The sequence below is a fragment of the Nymphalis io genome, chromosome 24 (genome assembly GCF_905147045.1).
Source record: "Nymphalis io chromosome 24, ilAglIoxx1.1, whole genome shotgun sequence".
NCBI lineage: Eukaryota > Metazoa > Arthropoda > Insecta > Lepidoptera > Nymphalidae > Nymphalis > Nymphalis io.
In genome coordinates this window covers 1,534,432-1,559,129 of record NC_065911.1, presented here as the reverse complement: position 1 = coordinate 1,559,129, position 24,698 = coordinate 1,534,432, and the positions used below count along the sequence as shown (strand labels likewise).

The window sequence follows — 24,698 nt, the reverse complement described above, 5'->3', positions numbered from 1 at the left end:
TGAGGAGAAGGTTTGGAGCTTATTCCACCACGCTGCTCCAATACTGGTTGGTAGAATACACATGTGGCATAATTTCAATGAAATAAGACACATGCAGGTTTCCTTACGATGTTTTCCTTCAGCGTCAAGCACGAGATAAATTATAATCACAAATTAAGCACATGAAAATTCAGTGGTGCTTGCCCGGCTTTGAACCTACGATCGTCGGTTAAGATTCACACGTTCTAACCTCTAGGCCATCTCGGCTTAGTCGATCGTATAAATTTTGTTACATAAATACAATTTCGAACCTTACTTAACGTTCTTTATGACGCTTTTTTATTTTTTTCTTGAATATACTGAGTATTTATAAACTTATAAAGTTTTGCTCCTATAAAATTAAACTTCATTTCCACGAAGTTGTAAACTCAGATAATGTCTCCCTGTCTGATTACGGTATCAGCGGTTATTCTCAACGAATGAATAGCCAACTATGCAGATGCGCAAACACAGGTGCACTCACATAATCCGATGGGTCGGCAATTAAACGCAACTGCAGACTGAAGTGAAAGTTCAGGAGCATGACAAATTACTTATATATTTGTGAATATTAAAATATTTTTTTATTGTATTAGATAGGCGGACGGACAAATAGGCCACTTGTTGATAAGTGGTCACCACCGCCTATAGACATTGGCGATGTGCGAAATATTAACTATTCCGTACATCGTTAACGCTACACAAAACTTGCGAACTAAGATGTTATACCCCTGAGCTTTAGTTACACTGATTCACTCACACTTCAAACCGTAACATAACAATACTAGGTTGTAGAATATCTGATGAGTGCGTGATTTATACCCAGGTTGCAGCCCGTCGCACAAAACCCACCAAGATATTTCTGTATTATATTTTTTTTATTCCAACTTTAGAACTGGCGTAATTTGTTTCCTCATAATGACTGTATTTGTCTCTTAAGGAGCTCGCCCTTCGATAGCAAGGTCGTTGACACTAATGAGTCATTGCGTTAACGAGATTCTATCGAGAATAATTATGCATACTATCACATACCTAACAGCAACTTGGAAGGAATTGTTCTAGAAAATTCTTTGTGTGCTAATGAAATGTCAATTTTAAAAATCGAATTTATGTGTGACGTTTCTATATGTAAAGCTTTTAACGTGTCTAAAAAGTTTCACTTTTGATATGAATTGCGGTTACCCGAGTTCTTTTATTGAATTATATTATAGGTACACAGATTTTTTTATTACATCTGTTTTAAATTGACTTATTGATTGTTTTTTTTTAAACACTACCTCACTGTTGTTATATTTAATTTTGATTTAAATTGTGACAAAAAAAAAAAAACAAACGAACGTACGAACATACTCACTGTCTCATTTATAATATTACTATATTAGTATATTTTTGGTTAGTTCTTGTAATATTTTTGGTGAAAGTGATTTGGTCTATTTCAAAAAATCAATGGAAATTTCGATCGTACTTCAGGCACTAATTCATAAAATGAAATTCTATATGAGATATTTAAATAAGCAACTGTCACGTTTACATATTGAATAAAGATTTTATCTGATTGATTTGATTCACATACAAGATTCATTAAATTTCGATGCGGATGGCTTTATTGGCAATCTCGGGGAAATTTCATCAGATTATTTAACCGCACTAATAACTAGTTATCCTTCTATCTAGTAAACCTTCTCCTCAAAAAGAGGAGGGGAGGCCTTTAGCCCAGCAGTGGGACATTCACAGGCTGTTACGGATTACGGAATAACTAGTTGATACAATTATAAGGCGGCCTTTGCTACAAGCATTGAAAATATTAGGCTTGTATATATGCTGTTTTGTTTCACTGATTTCTCGCTTACTGTCATTTGTGATTTGACATTCGATAGAAGACAAGGAATTGTTTAAACAAACAAATATATATATATATATATATATATATATATATATATATATATATCCCAGCAAAACATCACTGTTAGAAATACTGAGATATATAATGAGATAATATTGGAATATAGTATTCCGTAATCCGTAACAGCCTGTGAATGTCCCACTGCTGGGCTAAAGGCCTCCTCTCCTCTTTTTGAGGAGAAGGCTTGGAGCTTATTCCACCACGCTGCTCCAATGCGGGTTGGTAGAATTCACATGTGGCACAATTTCAGTGAAATTAGACACATGCAGGTTTCCTCACGATGTTTTCCTGCACCGTAAAGCACGAGATGAATTATAATCACAAATTAAGCACATGAAAATTCAGTGGTGCTTGCCCGGGTTTGAACCCACGATCATCGGTTAAGATTCACGCGTTCTTACCACAGGGCCATCTCGGCTTTTTTATATTTAAGGCTATTTTTATTAGTATAGTTTGTGCTAATATCGAACTATTATAACATAGGGGATCAAACGGTAAATAAAACTAAGAAAGAGCTTTCCTCAATTTACACATTTTGTTTTTTTAATCATTGCTAGATAATCACTTCATACAATATATGTAATCAGTAGCGAATCTAGACAGCGCGATTCAGAAATGTGACAGATTCGATCAACGCCATCTATCGCTACCGAGTAGTAAATATACGTCACTATACAGTATGACTGGTAACTGAATTAATTTCAAATTAAATTTGTTAATTTGACTATAAAATTCGCCGTAATTGTTTCTTGTATCGGTTATGAACTCAACCATTTTTAAGATGCATTTTATCAGCTGTAATCATTAATTTTATACAATCAAACGTGTCTGTTTGTTTATCAATAAGTATTTCAACGGCTTCTCTGTTTCAGGTCTCTCGTCTGGTGATACTTCATGAAGAGGCAGAAGATGGTAACGCTATGCCGGACCTGGCACGGCCGGTGCAGGCCGTGTCGCTGGCTGTTAATAATTTAGTCAAGGTGAGGTATTTATTTAGACTGTATATACTTATACAGTTCCTTCTTATATACTTTTGTAAAAAAAATCTCGACACCGTATTTGACTATAAATATCGCGAATCACTAATATTAATAAAATAACTTTGTGTATCAACATTATCTTACTACTGTTTGCAAAAATGCAAATTATAAGTACGGTTTGTGTAAAAGTGGAGATGGGTTAAGTTATGAATAAGTTCGCCCCCAATGATGATTGTTTCGAGGAATCACGAGCAGAGCACAGGCCAGGAGAGTCGTTACGTTATAAAAACGATCCCGAAGACGGTCATAGCAATGATTTTAATGAAAATAAAAATCCCGCATAACCCATCCTTGTTTTTCCTGAGGGAGAGAGGCTTACTACCATTTATTATGTAATAGTAAGGCGTACTGACAAATGGGCCACCTGGTCGTAAGTGGTTAACATCGCCTACAGACGTTGCCGAATGGCCCACGCACTACCAATCTTGGAAAGTAAGATATTATGACACTTGTGTCTGTACAGCCAGACTGGCTTCCCCTTCAAACCGGAACACAAAAATGCTAAATATTGCTGATTGTCGGTAGAATATCTGACGAGTCGGTAGGTATCTGGTTCGAAGGGCTTGCGCAAAGCAATACGAAATGAACCATTATGAAAGTCCCCTTCGTAAACAAATGCAAGCTTAAGTATGAGTACGTGACATTGACTTGTTACCTGACTCACTTTACAAAAAATGTTTCCTCTATGTTTATCTTCTGTTATTAGAATTTACTTACAGCGGTTTTACTTCGAACGTTAAATTATAATTTAATACATTTTTTTTTATTCAATAAAAAAATGATTGTTTGTCACAGATAATAAAACAATTTTTCTGGTTATACTATTATTCTATTCTATATATAAGTAAACAAGACCATTTCTCAGAGTAAAGATGACGTAAGTGAAATAAATAGGATTTATTCGGTTTCAGTATTCTTCAAGAATAGCGAACTAAGACGCACTAAAAATACATTGCTCCGCTATAGGAAGTAAACAACAATTCATTTTGATCACATTATTCTCGTGAAATATATAATGCTCTTTTCGAAAAAAGAACGTGAATTAACGTCCAGAAATAGACGCTTTGTATTATATGTGAACTTGTAAATAGAAATAGCTTTATTCTAATGGAAGGTCGATACGGTGTTTGGAAAGCAAGCCATAAATCAAGTTCTGAACAGGTGGGTCATGAAACAATCGAGTCGTCTGACGATGCAGTGCTTCGGACTGACATGCCGGGTGCGTTGCGGCGAGTGGAAGGAGCAGCCACACTGTTGCAGCAGGCTTCGGATATGCTCAGAGCAGACCCTTATTCTGGACCTGCTAGGTAAGTAGGAAATATCTTAGTTGCAATTTTTTTTTTTTTGGTGTACTGGAACTAGGAGGCGACCTTGCAAATGTTCTAATGGTAAGTGGTCACGTCCTTTCAATAGATATCGTCAATGTGTACATGCCTGTAATTACACTGATTAACTCTTCTGCTCTTCAATCTCGAATACAGCTGTATAAAGTAATGATCAAAACAGTTATGCAGCACTAGCACTTTACCCGTGGTTTTGCATCACGGCATTCAGTATTCTTAAATACAAATTTCCATATCTTTATGCATTTAATTACGTTTTTGAAAAGGCACATCTCCTTGCAAATGTTCTAATGGTAAGTGGTCACGTCCTTTCAATAGATATCGTCAATGTGTACATGCCTGTAATTACACTGATTAACTCTTCTGCTCTTCAATCTCGAATACAGCTGTATAAAGTAATGATCAAAACAGTTATGCAGCACTAGCACTTTACCCGTGGTTTTGCATCACGGCATTCAGTATTCTTAAATACAAATTTCCATATCTTTATGCATTTAATTACGTTTTTGAAAAGGCACATCTACAGTACATTTATTAAACAGTTGTAAATTTAATACAATTAAGTAACATATATCTAATATATGTATTAATTATAAATACGCAACACTGGCAAGGTAACTTTCTTCAAAAATGAAGGATTTTCATACAAACTTTTCATGCAAAGCGATAATCGAAAAAGATCAGCATGACATAATAAGCTACGCTTGCATAATCTTTATTATCATCATCATCCCGCTTTCGTCAACTGCTGGACCTTCAACTGCATTCCACTGAGCACTTAATGATAATTCTTATTCATGTATAATATTTCTTGTGGATTTTTTTTCAGAAAAAAACTCATCGAAGGTTCCCGCGGTATTCTGCAAGGGACGTCGGGGCTACTGCTCTGTTTCGACGAATCGGAAGTGAGGAAAATTGTAAAAGAGTGCAAGAAGGTAGGACTTCTCGTTTTCTTCTTCAATGAATTTCTTAAATATATAATATATAAGAATATAATTAAACATATTATATATTTTGAGTAATTACCCTTGAATATAAGTGTATAAACATTTGTCTTCTAATTGAAAATGTGATTACCGGGAAAGATTTGTAATTCTATTATATAATATTTTACAGGTGCTAGACTATCTAGGTGTTGCAGAGGTGATAGATACAATGGAAGACCTGGTCCAGTTCTTGAGAGATATTTCACCAGCTTTATCGAAAGCCGCTAGAGAGGTAGTTTAAAAATAAACCAACCATGGTTGTTTCACCCTAATATTTCATGTAATATAGAATATTATACAACACATTTAGGTCGCATTCAGATCAATGGGCTCAAATTAAATCCCATTGTGATTTTTGGTTCCATTTATAGAAAAGACCAAAATGTATGGAAATGACGTATGTATTCAATTTATCACGTGACTAATAATTGACCGTTGGAAAAAGTCAATAATCTTAAAAACTGACTTTCGAACAATTATCTTACGATTAATTTGATGAAAATAAAGCTAGAAATTTCTTCGATGATTTTACTGTCTAGTGGATTTTGTCGTCACATTTCGTCTGAGTTTCTATAATGATACACCAATGATATGACCCGCCCGGCATATCTCATTTACTCCAAAATAAATAACCTCCTGGCTATATCTTTCCTATATTGGATGTATCAATTTTGAAAAAAAAAGACTTGGAACAATTCATCTTGTAATGGTACTCTCGATAATTATAAAGGGTATTAAAATTGATTATCCATCGTGGCTGCGCCCTAACGTTAGCGTAATCTCAATAATAACCCATTTAGGTCGCGTCCAGGGCGGCGGAACTAACCCACCCCCCTCACGCGGAGACTCTCACTCGTTGCCTGGAGAGCGTCAAGCGGCTCGCTCCCGTCCTCATCTGCTCGATGAAGATATACATACATATATTATCTGAGGGTGAGTCATCGGATCTTTTTATATTCATTTTCGTCAAAATTTATCTCGTATTTCTCGTTATTAGAGTTGATATTATTAACCAAATAGCTGTTCCTGAAGCAAGGTTAGTTTTTTTTTGTCTTTTAAATTTTTAATGCTTATTTAAATATATAATTATTTTGGGGGTCGGATATCATGTGATAATTCCCCATTAGAACAGTGAAAGAAACAAAAGTATATTGAGAGGGTGTTCTCCTACAGAGCATTTTTATTGCTCTAAAGCGAGTTGGTAGAAACAAGTGACTGTTTTTTTTCGATTGGTCGGAATGTTTTCTTAAATAAAAAAAATCACAATATCTACTGGGCTGGCTATTATAATCACAACGCTCAAAAGCAGTGATTTTCATATGAAGGTTTGAGTGAGATAGTGTAATTTCAGAAATTGGTCATAATGGTTTCCTAATATCATTTGACAAATGAAAGCTTGGCTAATGTTTGATACGACAAATTAAGACATCTACTCGCAGTTAGGTTTCTAGTTGTACCGTTTGATTGCCAAACCTGTGTGATTTATCCAATATCAAAGTCTGAAAGTGACTTAAAACAATTTCTTTGTTAAATATATTTTAGGAGGTAAAGGAATTGAAGACGCCGCTGAAAATAGAAATTATTTAGCACAGCGCATGGCTGACGAGATACACGAAATTATTCGGTAAGTGTTTATTATCCGATAAAGTAAACTTTTTACGCACAGACTGCCGGTGACTACTTGTTTTTAGTTTTTAGTGATTTAAAATAGAAAGGAAGTCAAAGCAAAGAAAAGTATCGTCAATAGGTCAAAGGTATATATTGCGATGCCATACGATTTGTAAGTTGCAACTTTTATTTCGACCTCCTCGGTGATCTTTGGGCCTATCCCTGATGTAGTCGATGCGTTTAATAGGTGGGCGGCATGATTTCAATATACTCAAGTTTTTGTGTACTTTTTTAGAGTTCTACAGCTAACATCGTACGTCGAGGACGGCGGCGAGAAGGACAACGTCGCCGTACTGAAAGCTCTGCAGAGCATGATCCAAAACAAGTCGGCGGCGGCGCACGAGTTCCTCGACGTGAGTGAGCGGGGCGGGGGGGGGGCGCGAGGTGCTCGCGCGACGTGAGCGGCGGTAGTGACGCGCGTGTGTCCGCAGGACGGCGGCGCGCTGCGGACGAGCGCGGGCGAGCGCGCGCTGCGGGGGGTCCTCACGGCCGCGCAGCGCGCCGCCGAGCACGTGGCGCCCGCGCACGCGCAGCGCCTGCGGGCCACGGCGCGGTGAGCGGGGGGGCAGGGGTAGCGGGGGGGGGGGCTGGCGGGGAGCACCGCGGCCGCGTGATGCGACTGGCAATTGTTGGTTTCAGGTCCGGCGGCACCAACGCGGATATGCTGTGCGACGAGCGGCAGTACGGCCACGGGATGGAGCCGAAGGTATAGACTTATTATTTATGTCAGTACTTATTTGGAAATTGTATTTAGTCTGTTTAAAATGGGGCAAATGTGAGAGAATCTGAGAAGACTATATAGCCATGAGCGAGTATCATTGCTTTTCAGGTGCTTAGTTTGTATATAGATATATATGTAAATAATTTATCTGATACTTAGCGATAAAAGAAAACATTAGAAAGAAACCTGCATGTTTTTATATAATTCTACCAAAATGCAATCACCACCACACATAGAAAAAAAGCCTTCCTTCCTCTTGCGACAAAGGAAGGCTTTATTTTATCTGTTACACATCAACATACTTTGACGTAATGACCGTTGTCTTCGGCAATTGTAAACTAATTCTGAATTAATCAGGCTCAAGCCCTCGCTTCTGAGCTACGGAACCAAATCAACGAAATAGAGAATATAGTGAATGAGGGTGTCCGAGCGGCGGAGAAGCAAGGCGGCAAGACTATAGCGGCCAGGTATGAATTGTCTTACTCATACTATATATTCCAGAATTTGTAGGACGTATGGAAGAATAATAATGATTTAAAGTTGAAAACAGGACGAAATAGCCTAGTTCGTAGAAAACGTGATTTTTAAACACCCCCCCCCCCTGACATTGATGTCTAAGAATATACCTAAGCCCTTATTTTTGCAGTTTAGATGGTCAGTTACTGCATCTGTTAGTGTTAGGACAGCATTTTCAGTTGATACACCTGAACGGAACCCGTACTGATTTCTTGCAATAATCGTATTAGCATTAAGATAGTTAGACGGTTATTTACAACCTTTTCTAAAATTTTAGACAACGAGGGTGGGTAGTATAGAGGCCTGTAATTTTGTACACAATTTCTGTCCCCACTCTTGTAGATTGGGTGAATGAGGGTTTTCTTTTAAGGCATTTGGAAATACTCCGGTAGAGATAGAAAGATTGCACATATGAGAGAATACTGGAACCAGTATGTGACGCGTCGTCTGCATTGTCTTATTACAATGAGGTCACCTACAGCAGTCACTTCGAAGATTTCTGATGATTGCATCAAATTCGGTCAAATCTGTCTCAGAGATGGCAAATGAATGAACTTTTTTTTGTACTGAGATATGCTGATATGATGCAAGTTGGTCGTTTTTTTATGCTTGTTGCTAGGTTTTTCCCGACATTTGTATAGTACTGATTTATGAGGACTATTGAGATTTAATTACTTTTTCCAATTTCTAGAAGTTCTCGAGGAGGTAGTTATGTTTTTGGTGTTGGTTATTTTTTTAATTACATTCTATGTAGCCTTAGAATTATTTTTAGCATTTAGAAATTGACTTTTTTCATATTCAAGTTTCAATTTACGAAGTAAGGAATTACAAAAAATTACGATATCTGGCGTTAGTAATTTTTAAAACGTGATTTTCCGGTTGTTTTTTTGTTTGAGTGTGCATTTTATCTCTATTTCTAATACATCGAAGGAGACCAGGGGTGATCCAAGGCTTTATATTACGGAACTTCTTTTTTACTTTAGCTACGCTCGTATTATTTTTTTTTATTTCGGTAAGTATTGAAATAAAGATGTCTGTGGATTCGTTAGGATATACGAGCACAGTACTTTAGATAAGTCGGCACTTTCAATATCTCTTTATAATATGTAAGTAATTAATGACTGTAGATGTACTTTTTAATTTTGTTTTTTTGCATTCTAAATTAACACTTAGCATGACTGGTTCATGGCCTCTGTTTTTAATAACACATTGGTCTAGGCAATTTTTGAGCCTGGTTGGATATTCATGTGCCGGAAGTAGGCCGTGAGATGCAGTGAGATTTAAGTATTCATGGGAGTGACGATCAGTGTTATTGGGCTTTATGTCAATGTTGACATCTACTAGGGCAATATGTTTAACATGTTTCAGAGATGTCAGTACTTTATCTAAACTGCTTATAAAATGATTTTTAATATGATACGATGGAGATCTGTATAAAGCTACAATTGCTATACTTTCATCAATTTCGCATATTAAGCAGTTTGAGTTATCGAAATTCGGCTCAGTAGTTTTAGAGTTTAAATTGAAATTTATGTCTATATATTGCAATACCATCATTTTGATTTTTACAGTTTTTTTGTATTATATGATTTGTAGCCATCAAGTGCAGGAATTGTTAAAGTCTTACTTAACCAACATTCAAAAGTACAATCACATCAATATTGGTTTGGATTAGTTGAAGAAATACTATAAAATTGTCGAAATTTTTGTGTATACTTCGGATATTAAGGTGTAAAATTTTTAGATCGTTGTTTAAGCGTTTTATAGTTTTTGAATATTCGCCCATTGACATCTTGAATGAATTAGATATCTTGGAAGAATCTAATTCTTTGGAAATTTTATCTAGTCCGTTAGCCATTTTGTAGTGAGAAAGTAAAGGTATGAGCTTTTTGTAATGAAACTATATCTTTCGTATGTATATTATATATGTAATAAATAACTTTGGGTATAAGGTGTTTTGTAATTAATTGATTTTGTAACTAAAGTGTCTAGATGCTTGTAGTGGCTGTATGTTTTGTAGTAATTTGAGTTAGTATATAGTTTTATTGATGATTAAACGAACTTAGCAAGTGAAGTTTTATCATAATTATGCGAGGGGTTTTGTATGAATTAGATTAGCAAGAAGTTAAATTTACTTATAGTCCACACTACGGTGGCACCATGTGCACTGATTTTGAGATTTTTTTTTTGTTACTGTCAATCGTCATTGCGGCCTATCATCATTTGGTTTGGAGCAGTCATCTTATGTTGATATTTTTACTATCCAGGGTGTAAGGAGTTAGGGTAGGGTGGGATGCTAATCTAATTCGTACAAAACCCTCGTATAATTATGATAGAACTTCACTTGGTAAGTTCGTTTAATCATAAATTATACTCGTGTTTTGGACGAATTGCAAGAAGTTGAGCTTACTTGTAGATGTTGTGATAAATGAAGATATCAACAAGAACCTAAAAAGCTGTTTATTGATTGCACATTATATAATTTAGTACCATAAATCATTAAATTATGTATATTATCCTGGGACATTTTTCACACACCGCCATCTGATCCCAAATTAAGCTTGTACAAAGCTTGTGTTATGGAAACCAGACAACTGATATACTACATATACTACTTTTCTTTTGTAAATACATACTTGTAAAGATAATTACACCCAGACTCAGGACAAACAGACATGTTCATGCACACAAATGTCTGTCCTGGGTGGGAATCGAACCCACAACCTTCATTCATCATCAAATCATTCATCATTTTTCAAAATACATCTAGTAAAACAATCGCTCGGATTTTCAGGATCAAATATATTTCGACTGTCAAATTTACCAAATATTTTATAATTACTCCAGCCAGTTGTTTTTCTGATTAAATCCAAATTTAACCCCAGTTTATATGCTTTAGGAGTAAATGCGTGTCTTGTACTACGTGCTGTAAATACAGACATCTATTCCACAAATACCAAGTTTCTTTGATCCAGCGACTTGGTGTCTGAGATGTAATTGATTTATGAGGCTTTTTTAAGCTAATAAATAGATTGTGGTTCATTCGCAACGATTCAGTTGACTCAAGATAGCAAAGCAATGTTTGAGCAGGGCATATTGTAGGCTTTTCATGAAAGAACGGTACAGTTAGTTCGGGCTGATTAGCTCCAAGACTGAAAATTCCTGACCTTATAAAGACGTTTCGGTCTTTATAAGGTCAGGAATTTTAATTTTAATATTACTAAGAAAAAGTTCTATGCTGCTCACGTTAATCTTTGAAAGTATCAGTACTCTATGAGCGGTTGAAAACGCTAACAAAATTGCTAATTTTTCTGAGAATTTTTCTAATGTTAATGTTTAATTGGGATACCATGTAACCAGGGAGTTTAGCACGATAGATACGTCCCAAGTGGTATCATATTTAGGTAAAGACGGGTAAAGTTTAAATAAACCTTTGAAAAAACGTTTTATACTATCAACGTTACATATATTTTTACCCAGAATCAAGGATAAAGCTGATCGGCAACTGTTTAAAGTACCATACTGAGCACCTGACTCATATAACTGAGTGAAAAAAGTTATGTCAACCGGAACATACGTTTCGTATCTATGTTGTTACTAATGCAGAATACATGCTATTTTTTAGACACGTGTCGTATTGCTTTATTGAACTGTCCGAAAGTGAAGCTAACATCGTAGATATTGACGATAGGGGAATTTTTCTTTTTATGAACGCTGACTTGATAATATCCCGGCAACCAGGTAGCTTTGCGTTGAACGTCTCGATTGCTGTAATGAGAAATCATCAGATTTTGAGAAGGCGGAAGTACTAAAGGCTCTGATATTAGAAGATTTTTAAATACCGGGTACCATGGTTGCGTAGGCCATAAATATACTACCATTATACCTGTACAATTGTCGTTCATAACTTTTCTTAGTGTTTTCAGAATTAATGCAAAGGGAGGAAAGCTATAAAAATAGAAGTTCGACCATGAGATCGTAAAAGCATCTGTAACGTATGCATCTGGGTCTCGGTGCCAAGATATATATTTTTTGCACTTTTTATTGATCCTACTTGCAAATATGTCTATATCCGGAAGCCGAAAAACTTTCACTATCTTTTGGTATGCATTATCAGAAAGTTCCCACTCAATGTCCGGGTCTTGATTCTGCTACCTATTATCAGCTGACCAGACAGACATTATTTATGAAGCAAAAACTAATATATTTTGTTTTTCACACCATTGCCATAATTCTCGCGTAATATTAATAGAGTGGGGAAACTGCCCAAACACATACGATAAACGTTTGAGATAGCTGTAGTAGTATGTATTCGTAAAAGAATTTGGCAGTCGCGGTAATTTTAAGCGAATATTATAAGTCCGAGAAAAAAAAGCCACGAGGATTTCTAAATAATTGATATCTTGCAGGCGTTATTTGCCCACAAACCACTTGCCTTTTTCTCACCACAGGTAGTACCATCCCGATGTTGAGGCATCACTATATATTTCTAACTTAAATTCGTTAAGTTTATTTTTGCAAGCGGAATTGGCACGTCTGGAATGTAAATTCCATTGTGACGTGAAGTAATAACGTGACATTCCCAAAGAATGCCCTTTACTTTTTTAAGCATTTTACTTTTAAGTTAAGGTGTTTATAGCAAAGTAGTAATTCCAAAAAAAATTGTAGCATTGTTATTATTAACCAAAAATTTTTCTACGATTAATTAGTGAAGATACAACCGCAATGACTGTCCACGACAACGTCGTAGGTAAGTGTGGTATTCCCAAAGAATACCCGCGTTACCACATACTAATTTAACCGTATTATAAATGTAAGAACATTAAGGTCAGCAAGCAAAGTGATATCCCCAAGGGATAACCGCATTGCCATTATGGTGATCCACATAATTTTTGTGTGTGACATTCCCAGAGATTGCCCGCAACAGTTCAGTTCAGTTGCCGTTTGCCAGTAACATTTACAAAAGTGGGTTTTATCATTCGTATTAATAATAAAGTGATAACCGTTATGGAAATCTGCAATATATTTTATCACGAAAAAAATAAAATAAAATGTGGGTAGGTAAAAAATTACCAACCTTCTATGCATAACGGCACTGGCGTCTGCATCGAGGGTTCTCTTGGTCCTTACTTAACAGAAGAATCAGATGACGAGGAAGATCTTGAGGAGGAGAAGTCCGATGTTGAAACCTTTGGGCACACATCAAAATTCGGAAAACTTTTTTCGCTATACATTCCAAGTTTGAGTCACTATCTGGATGCTTGCGCTTGCCTATTTTTATAGAAGCTAATGGCTAAAAAGAAATGAGCGTCACAAAACAATTTTAAAGTGTGCAGTGGCGGAGCACTGAAATGTGAATGGTGATAGGTCGCTATGACGATTGACAGGAACAAAAAAAATAAAATCTCAAAATCAGTGCAGATGACGCCACCGTAGTGTGAACAACAAGTAAACTCAACTTCTTGCTAATCTAAGAGTACAAGACACGAGTATAATGTTTATGAGAGTGTGTTATTATGTTAAAATTATCTTTAGCAATATAATATAATTATTTTTATAACAGTAATAATCAAGCATAATAGAATATAAAGTAGACGCAATAATCAAGCAACATAAAAGCATGCAGTAGAAATAAAAAAAAATAAAAATAACGACTACAAATATTTTTACAAAATGTATGAAATTTAGGCAATCTGTGTTATCTGTATTTCGTATTTTATCCAGGTCTAGTTCAGAGTTTTCTTATTGCGGACAGGCCTTCTTTTTTCGTGTATATATCTTTCCATATGCTGCTTTCTGCTGGATCAGCAGAAAGCATATTCTTTTAATTTTGCCTTTTTACGTGCAAGATAGAATGGCCGTTTCTTCTTAAAAACACCAGCATTTTAATAAATCCTTTTTATTAAGTATTTTCTTTTATAATTGTAATCACGTTACAGGCTGGAGACAGCCCACAAGTGGTTACTGCACCCAGCCGCTGATCCCTCCACCAGGATCGAGGGGCAGAAGGCCATCAACAGCATCGTTTCTCAAGGACAAAGAGTAAGTTTAAGAATATAGATGACATAATTTGTTAAGGTATGTGGCGACATTCGCCAGGGTATTGATAACAAATCCGTGACTGTACTAGCTCTCCTTGACTTTTCAAATGCCTTTAATAACATCGACTATGACATATGCTTGACAATCCTAAGATCGCTAAGCATAGATTCTACTGTCATTGAATGGTTCCGCTCTTATCTGTTTAACCGACAGCAATGCATAATGACTAATAATAAATATTCATCCTATCTAGATATTTCTTCCGGTGTCCCGCAAGGTGGTGTGCTCTCTCCTCTTCTCTTTTCTATATTCATTAATACTCTCTCTTCACTTATTTCCTCCTCTTATCATCTATATGCTGATGATCTACAAATTTACGCTACCGCTCCTTTAGACAGTATCGATGAGGCAGCTGCAACCTTGAATCATGATTTGGCAAAGATATCTGAATGGTGTAAATCTTACGGTCTCAAAGTGAACCCGAGCAAGTCGCAAGTGGCTATTTTTGGCAGTCATAAGCTTCTGACGAGGGTCCAAGATAAACATCTACCTCCAATCTTATTTGAGGGCCAAATATTACACATGCAAGAGACTGTTAGAAATCTTGGACTACTTCTCGATGCTTCCTTTTCCTGGGTACCTCAAATCGCTGAAATGAGTCGTAAGATTTTCGCTATCATTGGTTTTTAAGGCGATGGAAAAACCTATTGCCTATCAAGGCAAAGAACAGCTTAGCTAATACGTTCCTCTTACCAATACTGGACTATGCTGATGTCTGCTACATGGATTTAACTGAAGACCTCCTAAATAAATTAGAACGGCTGCAAAATATAGCCATAAGATTTATTTTTGGTCTGCGAAAGTTTGATCATGTCTCTGAGTATCGGTCTCAGTTAAAGTGGCTGCCAATCAGACTACGAAGAAATCTACACGCCTTATCTCTTCTCTACTCTATTCTTTATATCGATCACACACCATCTTACCTTAAAGAACGCTTTAAATTTCTTGGTTGCGACAGCGCACACAACCTGCGTTTTTCGGATGATAATAAACTAGTTACCCCCTGCAGCCGGACACAAACCTACAGTAACTCTTTTACTGCAAAAACCATCAAACTTTGGCATGCACTACCTACAGATATTCGGCAGTCGAATTCGTTGAGTATTTTTAAATACAGCTTGAAAAGCTATTATTTGTCCATTTCCAAGTAAGGTATGTATGTATGTATGAAATAGTATGTGGTTTATAATTTATCTATATATAATTTTATACTCTATAATTATATATAATATGTATATGCTAAATAATTATTATATATATATTTGTATGTATGTATGTATTATTATATGTGGTTAGTGGGATGTAGATATGTGTAGTTTATTAAATATTTAGTATCACCTTTTTATATGTAAATGCACTTACCTGTTCTCTTACAAAATTCTTTCACCAAAGGTTGTCTGTTAGAGATCGCTATAAGCGATAAGACCGCCTTTGCGCACCATTTTTTATTTTCTTTTTCTTCGATTGTTTCCTAATTCTCTCATTTTATGTATATGTTGTGCAAAAAGTGTTAAATAAATAAATAAAAATTTGTACTTCACGTTACAAATATATACTTATACCTGTGAAGTTATTAGTTAGCGAATATGTTACGTTGGGCGCCTGCGCGTTGCGGAAGGTGTAAAAATAAGAAGCATATGAAATATAAGTAGATAAGTAATTGTATATATATATTACATAGGCCAGTCAACGTCTGCCAGGTTTAACTTAAGAAACGAAAATATTTTATTCAGTAAAAAAAAAACACCTAATTCAAAAATGGCGTCGTACTTCGAATTGAGATTATACGGGCGTTCAAAAATAAATAAATCGCTAATCGAAACTGGGACGCGTAAACGCGCGCCCGCGCCGCACTAACGGCGGGGGAGAGCGCGGAGCTGATGGCGGCCCGTGTCGCAGATAGCGGACAACCTGCAGGGCCGCGAGAAGGCGGAGGTGCTGCAGCTGTGCGCCGACGTGCAGCGCCGCGCCGACCTGCTCGCCGAGCGCCTCGGCGCCGGGGGCGACGCCGCCGCGCTCACCAGGTGGGGGCACTTAGCACCTACGCTCTAGTAGAGTCGTACTAGACCAGCTAGCCACATTTATCATCTCTAGTTAGTAGGCTCAGCACCGAGGTATATGCGATAAGGGAAGATATCGATATATAAGATATAGGGATGGCTGTTATCGATAATACCGAAATCGATTATTTCAAGAAACGATAAACCCGACTCTACTCGCTCATTTGCCTGTCCCCAAAATTTAAATCGAATTTTATAATAAATTCAACAAATACCTTGTTTTTTTTTATATTCTCTATCTGATTATTCTCAGGGAATTGACGGACAAACTCCACGCGCTGAAGCGTGGGATGGAGCGGGCGGTCGTGAACCGAGTGGTTGAAGACTTTATAGATGTCGCGGCTCCTCTGAGACACTTCACCGACGCCGTTAACGCACCGGAAGGTAACTTTAACGAAACTTAAACATCTTATATATAAATATATGATGATGATGGTGTGACTGCCCCATACTGAGACACTTTGTAAACACACATGTGTGTTCTCTGTGCTTCAATGTCGAAAGGGAAGAATTTTAATTAAATATATTATATTCACTGGTGGTAGAGCTTTGTGCAAGCTCGTCTGGGTAGGTACCACCCACTGATCAGTTATTCTACCGCAAAACAGCAGTACTTGTCATTGTTGTGTTCCGGTTTGAAGGGTGAGTGAGCAAGTGGAATTACAGGGACAAGGGACATAATATCTTAGTTCCCAAGGTTGGTGGCGCATTGGTTATGTAAGCGATGGTTAACATTTCTTGCAATGCCAATGTCTATGGGTGTTGGTGACCACTTACCATCAGGTGGCCCATATGCTCGTCCGCCTTCCTATTCTATATCTAAATTTAAGAGAGGGCTGAGCTAGATATATAGTTTTATATTTTTCCTGTCAGGTACTCCCGGGCGTGAACAAAACTTCCAGGAGAAGTCTGCAGCGTTAGCGGCCTTCAGTCACAAAGCCGCCGCCGCCGCGAGTATGGTCGCTGAAGGCGTGCGACACAATAAGCGGCTGGCTGACCAGCTCATCCACAATGCTCAGGAGGTGGGATTCCTTTCTTCTAAAGATTCTATCCTATGTTACTGTTTATTATTTAATTTAAATCAAAAATCCAAAGTGGAGCAGTTAATAAATTTTCCGACCTAATAGGAGAAGTCTTAGTCCAGCAGTTAATTTTTTCTATGGTCTTTTTATTAATCATACGAAGTAATACAGTAGGCGAATCGGTCGTGTTTTCACGAGCTTGCTCTTCAAACCGTACCATTCATTTTGTATAATGTGTTTATTTTGTGTACTTCGGTTTCATGTGTATAAATATATCATAAGCCATTATTTGGTCTAACACTCCTAAAGAAAATAATAACTCAATAAATAAAAATATCAGTTAAACAAGTTATTTATAAAATAACAGAAAAATGTTATAGCCTGTTCAAACTGCAAGGGGAATAAACATAAACAAAATTTGTCATTGAATTGGCGGGAAATCATTGGTCGAGATCTTGAATTATCTATGACATTCACTATGGATTGGCGAAAAAAATGACGTTTTGAGTAACAGGACAGATATTTGTGTGCATGAGCATGTCTGTTTGTCCTGAGTCTGGGTGCAATTATCTTTATAAGTATGTATTTACAGACGAAAAATAAAGAAAAATAGTCTATGTAGTATCAGTTGTCTGGTTTCCATAGTACAAGCTCTGTACAAGCTTAATTTGGGATCGGATGGCCGTGTGTGAAAAATGTCCCAGGATATTATATATATATATAATAAAAGATAAACAGAATACATAGATGTTGAACAACGGTATATAAAATCATATTAAACTGAAGAAATGTTAGTAAAGTACAGTACAGTACAGTAACAGCCTGTTAATGTCCCACTGCTGGGCTAAGGCCTCCTCTCCCTTTTGAGGAGAAGGTTGTGGAGCTTATTCCACCACGCTGCTCCAATGCGGGTTGGTAGAATACACATGTGGCAGAATTTCAATGAAATTAGACACATGCAGGTTTCCTCACGATGTTTTCCTTCACCGTTAAGAACGAGATGAATTATAATCACAAATTAAGCACATGAAAATACAGTGGTGCTTGCCCGGGTTTGAACCCACGATCATCGGATAAGATTCTTGCGTTCTAACCACTGGGCCATCTCGGCTGTTGTTATGTTAGTAAAGAATATTTATAAATTATATAGAACACCGATATTAATTTTGCGTTTCTATTTTAGGTAGAAAAATTGTCTCCACAATTGATCTGCGCTGGGAAGATTCGCCTCCACTATCCAGAGAGCAAGGTGAGTGATTATAAATGACAATGTTTGGGCGTAATGCTGTAGGAACGTCTGGCTTTTTTATAGTATAGGTTGGCGGACGAGCATATGGGCCACCTGATGTGAAGTGGTCACCAATGCTGGTTAACCATCGCTTACATCGCCAAAGCGCCTCCAACCTTGGAAATTAAGACCATTGTGCCTGTAATTACGCTGGTGACTGTTTCACTCACCCTTCAAACCGGAACACAACAATATCGAATACTGCTGTTTTGCGGTAGAATATCTGATGAGTGGGTGGTACCTACCCAGACGGGCTTGCACAAAGGCTCCACCACCAATAAAGGCTCAGTGCTGTTCATCCTACTGAATTTGAATTGTAGAAAGATTCAGTCAGTGTGAGGTAATTGCGCATTGGAAGGGGTTACACTCTTTAGTGACATAGCTATGTACTATATTAGGTAGGAAAAAAAATCTTGTACAAAATAATGCTTTGTTCCTTAACTCGAAAAAGGTCGAGATGTTGCTTGAACACAATGAATTCAGTAAGCTCAGCTGATGTTTCTTTCTTTTTTTTTTATTAGTTGCAAAGCATGTGTAAGTAATATTTTCTACGTAAATGATTAGTCTGTAAAATTGACCGAAATTTGATCAGGAACTCTTACATTTATTTTATTTTTTATTTTATCAAATAGGAAGTCAACGTTATATATTAAGAAAAATATTGTCTTGTTGCTTATATAAAAATATTGTTACAAAATATATAACAATTGTAGGCTAACTTACCTTTCAAAAAATAAATCTAATCGACGAAAAACAAAAAATATATATTTAACTTAATTAACAAAATAAATAATAATAATAACAAGATATATACATAGTTTGTATTTTGATGCGTTTAACAAAAAATATACTGAATCGACTATTAGCTTTCCGATTTTGTAGAGATTTAGTAGAGCTCCAAATATTGTGTTCTGTGTAATGACGGGTGCTGACTGCTCTGTCGTCACCATGCCCGCAGGTCGCCGAGGAACACTTCAACAACCTTCGCGACCAGTATTCGGATGCGGTGCTCCGCTGCCGGGACCTCTGCGATCAGGCCGTGGACCCGCTGGACTTCGTACGGACCGCCGGTGAGATAAGTTTTAAATATAGAAACTTAACTTACGTGCGTAAAATGATGTTTTAAATAAATTTCAGATCATAGGTCAGACTATATTATTAGAATTTCTGAGAAACACTGGACAAATATATCGGTTCTTTTAAAATGCAATCTGTCATTCAATAGTGCCAAAATTTAAAACAAAAATACCATTCGTTTTCAGGCGAATTGATGCAGAAACACACGTACCTGTGCGAGGACGCCATCAGGAACGACGACTCGCAGAAGATGGTCGACAACACCTCCGCCATCGCGAGGTGAGATTTCCAGCCGATTGTACTCATTTAAAAATAGCTACTTCGGAGTGAGATTACTTTAAATAAGGTCGAATTCGAGTCGACTTCTTAACGAGACGCTCGAGCGCCACACGGGCCGGAACTGACGGAGCGGTCGCCCCGCAGGCTGGCCAACCGCGTGCTGCTGGTGGGCGGCGCCGAGCGCGACAACACGGACGACGGCGACTTCGCGGGCGCGCTGGGCGCCGCGCACGCGCGCCTGCAGGCCGCCATCGCGCCCGCCGTGCGCGCCGCCAAGCGCGTCGCGCTCGCCGACCGCGCCGCGCCGCCGCTGTGGCGCCGCGCCAACGCAGAGGTACCGCCCCGCCCCGCGCCCCGCGACCCCCCGCGCCGCCCCGCCGCCCCGCCGCCCCGCCGCCCGCCTCACGTGTCCGTGTGCGCAGATCCTCGCGAGCGCCAGCGGCGTGGAGGAGGCGCTGTCGCGCGCGGGCGCGCCCCCCCCGCCGCCCGCCGCGCCGCCGCGCCCCCCGCCGCCCGCCGGCGCCGCCCCGCCGCGCCCGCCGCCGCCCGACACCGACGACGAGGGCGAGGACATCTTCCGCCGGCAGCCGCACCCCAGCCAGCCCATCCTGGTGAGCGTCGATCCCGCGCGTCCCGCGATAATATCTCTGACGTCGACGCGTGAGGCGGTAACCGGCCCGTGTGCGGCAGGTGGCGGCGCACAACCTGCACAAGGCGGTGCGCGAGTGGTCGTCGAAGGACAACGAGATCATCGCGGCCGCCAAGCGCATGGCCATCCTCATGGCGAGGCTGTCCGACCTCGTGCGCTCCGACTCCAAGGGTGAGTTCCGCCTCCTACTCGCATAGGGTCGTTTCGGGCGAAACCTGGTGTTTCACCTCCTCGGAAGAAGATTATAAACTTTATTTATTGTTTAATTCTCATAGCAATAATTTTGTAATCTTTCCCCCTACTAATATTTTGGTATAAATCGACTATTCCAGACTGAAAAATCTGGTTATTGAGTTTTCACTGTCCATGTTATGCAAGAAGCTATGGTAAGTATTTGAAAAGTTGGCAATTAATAATTTGAAGATTATTTATTTTTAAGAAACACCAATAAAAATACACCAACAACTGGCTCAATTTTTGTTGCTCATAATTATACTTCAATGGGACTCGTTTCAAGCTGTAAGCTCATATAACGCGACCTTGATTGGCCTGTGAACGTTAAAGATATTATTAAAAAACTTAAATACTCTTGATATAATAACAAATATACATTTTATAATAATGGAGTTATATACTATACACGTACTGATTATACATAACATACATTGTCATTGATATAATTATTTATATATTCTATTTTTAAAATAATGAAATATTTTGAAAATGGAATATAAATATACTAATAATTTGACTTTGATACAAATTAAATATTATGTATATACACTGCTGCTTATATTGAAAAACATTTTGTAATTAAAAGCATTATGTTCGTGCTATCGCTACACGATCTATTTTGTAAGCTTTAGACATATTTATAATAATTCTATAATATACAATTATATAAATATGTCAGAATCGCTAGAAGCTTAAGCTAAGCTAAGGACTAAATCCATATTTTCTTTAATTAATATTTAATTTAACGACTTTAGAAAAACTTATCTAAACAAATTGTGGGTGTGATTCGATTTTTAAAATTACAAATGATGTGATATAAGTTTAGTCCAGGTTCACAGGCTGGAGAGAAATTATAAATTTTAAAAAGTAACAAAATTCTACCACCTGGGGTTATTGCCATCCCCACTCCTAGCTCAATCTGTAAGTGAAATGGGTATATATAGTTAACTTAAAAGCCATCATAGCTAGTCATATTTATATATAAGCTTCGCTAACTAAGCTATCATTGAAATGTGTCTGTTTATTGCTTCTCGTGGATAGAGGTCGCTATGAATCTAAGCGGTGAGTTGTATATAATGTAAATACAGTATCACTTATTTATTTATATATATATTAGTTTTTATTAAAATAAGTGCTTATTGATATATTTTTTTTAGAATAGAATTTTTTTTTTCTGTAAACTCCACGATACACTTTTAACTTCCACTGAAAATCGTTTCAGTGGATGCGTTAAAACGTTACCGCCCGGACGTTCTAGAGTGACTTATAAATTAATATTTATATTTTATTTATAGATTTATAGATATTTTTGACAGTCGCTCCGGGTCCTACTTGGCACAGAGGTTGTCCATTGCCGCACAACGCGGGAATGCGGCCTGTATTATAAGCAGTTTTGCGTCGGGTGGGAATCGGGAGGGACTATGTTAAATTTGACTAAAATAATAAAAAAGTGACATATTATATTTAGTTATAGTTTATCTTGTTGAAGCGCTTTATGCACGTTAAGCCGTTCATCTCACGCCTGAACATTCACCAGTCGTATTGGATTGCCGTCCCATCAGGTTATAAATCAGCAGAATAGTTTTTTTTTTTTTTATAGAATAGGAAGGTGGACGAGCATATGGGCCACCTGATGGTAAGTGGTCACCAAACGCCCTTAGACATTGGCATTGTAAGAAATGTCAACCATCGCTTACAGCCAATGCGCCACCAACCTTGGGAACTAAGATTTTATGTCCCTTGTGCCTGTAATTACACTGGCTCACCCTTCAAACCGGAACACAACAATATCAAGTATTGCTGTTTTGCGGTAGAATATCTGATAAGTGGGTGGTACCTACCCAGACGAGCTTGCACAAAGCCCTACCACCAGTGTGCATTTGTGTTTGCGCAGGACATATCACATACTGTAATATGTCCTGCGCAATAACTAATCACTCTTGAGATTGGCCGCCGCGGCTGAAAGTGGTCAGGACATAATGTTTAAATACTTTAGGATGATACTACTGTATATTATGATTTTATGAAAACCTCGAATTGGTCTTACAATACAAATTGATCAACAATGAAATTAAAAATCCAAATAACACAATTGAACACAATCAACGAATCACAAGTCGCGCCAATAAAGACTAATGTTCTGTCCATCAATATAATGGCGGTTTGAAATAAGCGCGCGTCTTTTTTTTACAACGCTATAGGGATAAAGAAATCTCTTAACTATACAGTAAAAGTCTGTGAATGTCCCAATGCTGGGCTAAGGCTTCCTTTCCCTTTTTTTTTGAGGAGAAGGTATGGAGCATATTCCACCACGCTGCTCCATTGCGGGTTGGTGGAATACACATGTGGCAGAATTTCAGTGAAATTAGACACATGCAGGTTTCCTCGCGATGTTTTCCTTCACCGTCAAGCACGAGATGAATTATAATCACAAATTAAGCACATGAAAATTCAGTGATGCTTGCCGGGGTTTGAACCCACGATCATCGGTTAAGATTCACGTGTTCCTACCTCTGGGCCATCTCGGCTATACTACTATATTATATATTTAAATTATTTATATATTACATACTGTGATGTTGATGTTGCCTAGAATCAATGTCTTAATTGGTCAGAAAAATTGGTCGTTATCTTGAAAATGTAACAACTCCAAATCTGCAGGTCAGGTATGCAGGTATTAATTTTCTTTTATATTTATGGTATTTTTTTTAATATTTGCATGTGTATTTTCAAAACAAAATAAATCATGTAATTTTTTCAGTATGATAAAAAAAAGGAAAGCATGGAATGGAATTATAATTAATATAAAACAAATGTGTTGATTCCGTTCAGGCAGTAAACGTGAGCTGATAGCAACAGCCAAGGCGATCGCTGAAGCGTCCGAGGAAGTGACTCGTCTCGCCAAGAAGCTGGCCCTCGAGTGTACCGATAAGAGGATTCGTACCGTAAGCTATATACACAGAAAACTTTAAATATATTTATGGCACTAGCAAGACTGGCAAACCTGACTGTGTATATATACCAAATGTCATGATGCGTTCAACAGTTAAACTTATAGATCGTTGTATATTAGATAAAATGCTACACCGCCATCTAGCGGTGAGTTACAATAAAGTAAATATTTAAAAAAGATCTTCTATAACAAAATACATCAATATACCAACTTTAGTGATGTTCAAATAATGTCATAGACTATTGATCTCATACAGTGAAATCATTTTTTTTTAAATGTAAGATATTAATAAGCCTGGGCCTTGGTTAGTTAAGCACGTCAAAACGTTGGTCCTGATCTTAAACCCACTCGCATCAGATTGTCATCCCATCGGATTATGATGAGTGAGGGTTTATAGCATATGTGCTAGGACACTTGGGTGTTGTCATATCCCGTGAAGTTGTTCGAAATCGGTAGCAATGAAACTATGTCAACACTCCAGTTTCTAAAACGCTGAAGATGAATTTGAATGACAATTGATTGCTGAAGGCCGATAACGCGATAAATGACCAGTGAGCGATCAGTATTCCACTTTTAATTAAGTAAAAAATATAACAAGGGCTAGTTTAATTTTTATGTACACATAGCGCCATCTATTGACTGGAAGATTGTGTATAAAAAATTAAATTTGTTTCATTTCACTTTCATCAGAATTTGCTGCAAGTGTGCGAAAGGATCCCTACAATTGGAACACAGCTCAAGATATTATCCACCGTCAAGGCAACCATGTTAGGGGCACAGGGTAAGTTATTATATGTAATATACTTGGTGGTAGGGCTTTGTGCAAGCGTGCCTGGGTT

At 37.7% G+C, this 24,698-nt stretch overlaps 1 protein-coding gene across 2 annotated transcripts in view; it reads left to right on the top strand.

The window, feature by feature from the left end:
• Positions 1–24,698, top strand: part of LOC126777971 (vinculin) — a 56,442-nt gene that overhangs the window by 27,271 nt on the left and 4,473 nt on the right. For both annotated transcript variants that reach the window (XM_050501329.1, XM_050501328.1), the window contains exons 2-23: positions 2,794–2,901; positions 4,123–4,268; positions 5,134–5,239; positions 5,421–5,522; positions 6,091–6,223; positions 6,833–6,914; positions 7,194–7,311; positions 7,390–7,511; positions 7,598–7,664; positions 8,037–8,146; positions 14,135–14,237; positions 16,197–16,321; positions 16,611–16,741; positions 17,231–17,379; positions 18,563–18,628; positions 19,626–19,737; positions 19,930–20,023; positions 20,168–20,357; positions 20,446–20,634; positions 20,714–20,843; positions 23,739–23,851; positions 24,550–24,640. In XM_050501329.1, coding sequence (XP_050357286.1) covers positions 2,794–2,901; positions 4,123–4,268; positions 5,134–5,239; positions 5,421–5,522; positions 6,091–6,223; positions 6,833–6,914; positions 7,194–7,311; positions 7,390–7,511; positions 7,598–7,664; positions 8,037–8,146; positions 14,135–14,237; positions 16,197–16,321; positions 16,611–16,741; positions 17,231–17,379; positions 18,563–18,628; positions 19,626–19,737; positions 19,930–20,023; positions 20,168–20,357; positions 20,446–20,634; positions 20,714–20,843; positions 23,739–23,851; positions 24,550–24,640 — 2,587 coding nt within the window. The remainder of the gene's footprint in view (positions 1–2,793; positions 2,902–4,122; positions 4,269–5,133; positions 5,240–5,420; positions 5,523–6,090; positions 6,224–6,832; positions 6,915–7,193; positions 7,312–7,389; positions 7,512–7,597; positions 7,665–8,036; positions 8,147–14,134; positions 14,238–16,196; positions 16,322–16,610; positions 16,742–17,230; positions 17,380–18,562; positions 18,629–19,625; positions 19,738–19,929; positions 20,024–20,167; positions 20,358–20,445; positions 20,635–20,713; positions 20,844–23,738; positions 23,852–24,549; positions 24,641–24,698) is intronic.